At 39.6% G+C, this 4,531-nt stretch overlaps 1 protein-coding gene across 1 annotated transcript; it reads left to right on the top strand.

Annotated features, from left to right (window-relative positions):
* The first annotated feature begins 1,781 nt into the window (after nucleotides 1-1,781).
* Nucleotides 1,782-4,103, top strand: LOC110033638 (patellin-3-like). Its single transcript, XM_020737684.1, has 4 exons — nucleotides 1,782-3,122; nucleotides 3,236-3,360; nucleotides 3,454-3,595; nucleotides 3,673-4,103. The coding sequence occupies exons 1-4, from the start codon at nucleotides 2,178-2,180 to the stop codon at nucleotides 3,928-3,930; spliced, it is 1,470 nt and encodes a 489-aa protein (XP_020593343.1). The 5' UTR covers nucleotides 1,782-2,177; the 3' UTR covers nucleotides 3,931-4,103.
* The last annotated feature ends 428 nt before the right edge of the window (nucleotides 4,104-4,531 follow it).

The raw sequence follows: 4,531 nt of genomic DNA, 5'->3' as shown, positions 1-4,531 counted from the left end.
TTTCCCAATACTAGCTTTCTATCAAAATTATCTCATGGACGTGTTTCAAGGATATTAGTGGATATTATGTCTACCACTTTCTCTCAAGTGGACTTTGTAGTAACTGCTATGTCCACTACTAGCTTCTCATCAAAACTATCTCATGTGTGTGTCTTTTAGTGGTATAAGCAGAGTTTGTGTCTACCGCATGCCCTCAAGTGGTCTTTCCAGTGAGGATTGTGTCCGCTACTAGCTTCCCATTGAGACTATCATGGGCATGACTTCGAGAGGTATATGTGGAGATTGTGTCTGACACTTTCTCTTAAAGGATCTTTCTAGTTAGGACTGTGTCCACTACTATCTTTCCACCAAGACTATCTCATGGGTGTGTCTTCTAGGAGTACAAGCAGAGACTATATCTACCACTTACCCTTAAGGGGTCGTTTACAATCCTTCAACTTTTTAATAAAATACTTCATAAACATTGAAGATATGATGGATATGTCTAGAGGTGAATAAAATCAAGTAATGTAAGAGTAGCAAAGAGCACTTGATAATAGATCATGTTAGAAACTTGTCTATAATGGTTCGATCAATGTGCTCATATGGATTAAACTTCTCATCATAAGAAGTAATGCTTGGATGCTAAAACCCTTATTGAAATAAGGTTTTGAAGGACCATCTCATCATATGGAGAAGACTCTTGAGAATTAAACCAAGCAAAGAAATGACTTCTTCTTTCACTAGATGTTGTATTTTGTCACGAATTATGTGAGGTAAAACTTAAATCTTTACATATGTTGGAGGCTTGATGTTAGGCATAACTACACGGGATGTATGTGCAAAGCTATTATTGTTCAGGAGGCCAGCTTCTTGGGTAGAAACTTTAGCATATGGAAAGGATGCTTACTCTATATGTCTAATCGAAGAATTTTGAGGTAGTTGTGTCACTCTAGTATACATTATCATCAATTTTTACATCTTTCATTAATTTAGAAGATCTCATTTTGACACTCCTCCATTTTTCATACATGATTTTCAAGAGGTGCAAAAAAGGTTCCTTCACCAACTTCTATCATGGAAACTAAAGTGGGGCTTAGCAACCCTGAATTGAGATTGTGCAATGGCAAGTATTAGGTCAAGAAGCTCATGTATTACATTTTTTAGCCATTAAAGAAGTATTAACTTCTATCATGCGGATTTTGTTTCCTACAGACAGTGTTAAACTGTTGCATGTCAGAAGATTCAAGAAGGTAAGGTGATATTTTAATGTTTTAAGATTTGACAATGATTCAACACATGCAAATAATTTAAAAAAAGTAGAATGAGACATCATGATTTTTTACATGGAGAAACTCGAAAAGGAAAAAATCAGGGGACTTAGCTCAGACAAAGTATTATTAAGTGTGTAATAATAGAGAATGCAATCTACTCCCACAACTCAAAGACCATAGCTACAACTTCACTCCAAATATAATTTTTGCTCATATAACATACAAAAAAAAATAAAATAGTCTCGAGAAACTCGTAAGATTTTGAATAAAATGGTCATAAGCAGTTATCACTAAGGGTTGAATCAATTGTAGCATGAATGGGTTCATCCTATCGAGATAATTAGTTAAGCTACAAACTTCCTAAGTTAAGGAGTTTGGAAAATCTTGAATTTGAAACTGAAATATTTATTGTCCAAAAAAATGTTTCGAAATGCATGTCATGCATCACTTTTCCTTTGGAATGCTTGCCTTTGAAAATCAATTAACTAACACAGAACAGAAAAAAGACAAAAACGCTGCCCCATTGCCCCTAATTTGTAATTACCACCATTATTATAATAACAACTCCTGCATAAACCAAAAATTAACAGCGCCACGAACTCCCAGAAATTTGCAGTCACCACCGCAAATCCCGCTGAACGGCGCAAGACTCCGCAGTAACGTGCGGCACATCTGCTGTTGCCTGTTGCCTCTGTCCAAAGCCATTCAATCCCTACACTCACGCTACTTCAAAGGCTACACATCTCTTTCAACCCCACCCAAAACCAGCTTCTGATGTCGGAGCTGTCTAACGGAACCTGACAGTCTGTGTGCTCACTCTCTCCCCTCTTCTTTTCTCCTCCCTCTCCATCTATAAAGATATCTGCTTTCTTCTTCCTCTTCCCGTAAACTCCAAACCCTAAACCTTTTCGTGCTTCTCTAGCAATGGCCTATGATGATACCACCCCAGCAAAAGAAGTCGTCCTCACCGAGACGCTCGCGCCCCCGCCGTTGCAGGCTAAGGATTCCGACCCAGAGCTCCAAAAAGAACCGCAGAAGCTCATTCAGGAGACGCATTCCGCTGAGAAAGAGAAGAAGAACCACTCGGGAGGAATCCCACTTGCTTTAGCTTTCAAGGAAGAGAGCAACTTCTCGTCGGACCTCCCGGAGCTCGAGAAGAAAGTTCTCGAAGAGCTTAAGCAACTCCTCCAATCCGCAATCACAAACCGCGAGTTTTCTCCTTCGGAATCGGTTCTTTCTGCGGTGACCGCATTTGCAGAGGCGAAACCAGAGGAGTCCCCTGTTTCCGCCGATGATGATGGTGCCAAGACTGTGAAGGCCATAGCAGAGACTGTAGTTTCCGCAACAATACCCCCACCAGCCGAGGAAGAGAAGATACCGCTCATATGGGGGATTCCGCTTCTCGGTGATGAGAGGAGCAACACCATCCTCCTTAAATTCCTCCGTGCGAGGGACTTCAAAGCCAAGGAAGCCATGACAATGATCAAAAACACTTTAACGTGGAGGAGGGATTTTGGCATAGAGGCACTCCTGGAGGAAGATCTTGGCCTGTCGGAGATCGAAAAGGTCGTCTTCATGAGCGGTGTAGACCGCGAGGGACATCCTGTTTGCTATAATGCTTATGGCCAGTTCCAAAATAAGGAGCTTTATGCGAAAGCGTTCGCCGATGAGAAGCAGAAGGGATTTCTCCGGTGGAGGATACAGTATTTGGAGAAAGGTATTCGTCAGCTTCTGAATTTCAGGCCAGGTGGAATCTCCACCATGATTCAGGTCACTGATCTGAAGAACTCTCCAGGGCCGCTCAAGAGAGATTTTCCCCATGCTCTTGGTCTGCTGCTGGATAACTATCCCGAGTTCGTAGCAAAGCAGGTATCAAAAAATGAGCCATCTTTTTCATTTCAGTGCTCCTCTGTTCATAAAAATTCGATCTTGATTTTATATCACTGAAAAAAAATTAAATTTTGATGGAAATTTCATTCCAGCTGTTTCTCCATGTGCCGTGGTGGTATCTTGCTGTCAATAAGATGATAAGCCCGTTCCTGACACAGAGGACAAAGAGCAAGTTTGTGTTTGCTGGGCCATCGAAGTCAGCTGAGGTCCTCTTCAGGTCTTGCAGATCTTCTCATTTCTTTCATCCTATTTTCGTAAAATGATAATAATATTTTCTCCACATTTAATGCTTGCTTTATTTCAAATATAGATACGTAGCTCCCGAGCAAGTCCCACTGCAATTCGGAGGCTTATACAGAGAGAATAACCCCGACTTCACCATTTCAGATGCTGTTACCGAAATCAATATTAAGCCCTCTACCAAGGAGATCTTAGAAGTTCCACTTGCAGAGGTAAAAATCTCATTTTTAACGAGGAACTTCAGCTGTAATTTCGATTAATTGGATAAAAATTCCTTTTCTTTTTCTAGCCATGCCTTCTGATTTGGGAGCTTCGAGTGTTGGGATGGGATGTCTCCTATGGCGCAGAGTTTGTGCCTAATTCAAAGGAGAGCTATACTATCATCGTTCACAAGGCAAGGAAAATGGCCGCCTCTGATGAGCTCGTGGTGAAGAACAGCTTCAGGGTTGGCGAGCCCGGGAAAATTCTGTTCACAGTTGAGAATTCCAGCAACAAGAGAAAGATGCTTCTCTACAGATATAACGTAAAAACCACAGAATTCAGCTGAACAACTGTGCTCTTTTGGTGAAGCTTGGATCTTCATTATTTCTTTTCTTTTGCTGTGGATGTGATATGGTTGAACTTTTAGCTTGCTTTTTGTTTATTTTTTGGAAGATTTCTGCAAGTTTGTGCTTATATGTACATGTAAATGCTATGCGGGAGTTTTGTCTGTTTGTTTTATTTTTATTTTTTGGTTTTGTTAATCTTCAATTTAATGGAGTTCTGGTTTCAGCTATGACTATGGCCTGCAATCTTAAAAGGAAACCAAATGCTCTCACGGTTTTGCTCCGGCGACTAGGGCCGTCAAAAAAGCTCTTTGTTCTTGAATAGTTCGTGTTCGTTTCGTCAATGAGTTCGTATTCGATTCGTTCGATAAGTAAATCGTTCGGTTAGTTAAACGATCGGTTAGTTAAACGAACCAGACAAGAACAGTGATACATTCGTTCGTGTTCGGATCGTTATTGTTCGAAATATAAAAAAATTTAAATTAATTATACATAAAAATTTTATGATATTTTAAAAAATTAAATTTTATAAATTATACTATATAATAAATTAATAATAATAATATATTAATATACTATATTAGTAATATATTAATATAGATA

The sequence above is a fragment of the Phalaenopsis equestris genome, unplaced genomic scaffold (genome assembly GCF_001263595.1).
Source record: "Phalaenopsis equestris unplaced genomic scaffold, ASM126359v1 Scaffold001241, whole genome shotgun sequence".
NCBI classification, from domain to species: domain Eukaryota; kingdom Viridiplantae; phylum Streptophyta; class Magnoliopsida; order Asparagales; family Orchidaceae; genus Phalaenopsis; species Phalaenopsis equestris.
This window is presented reverse-complemented; position numbering and strand designations above follow the sequence as displayed.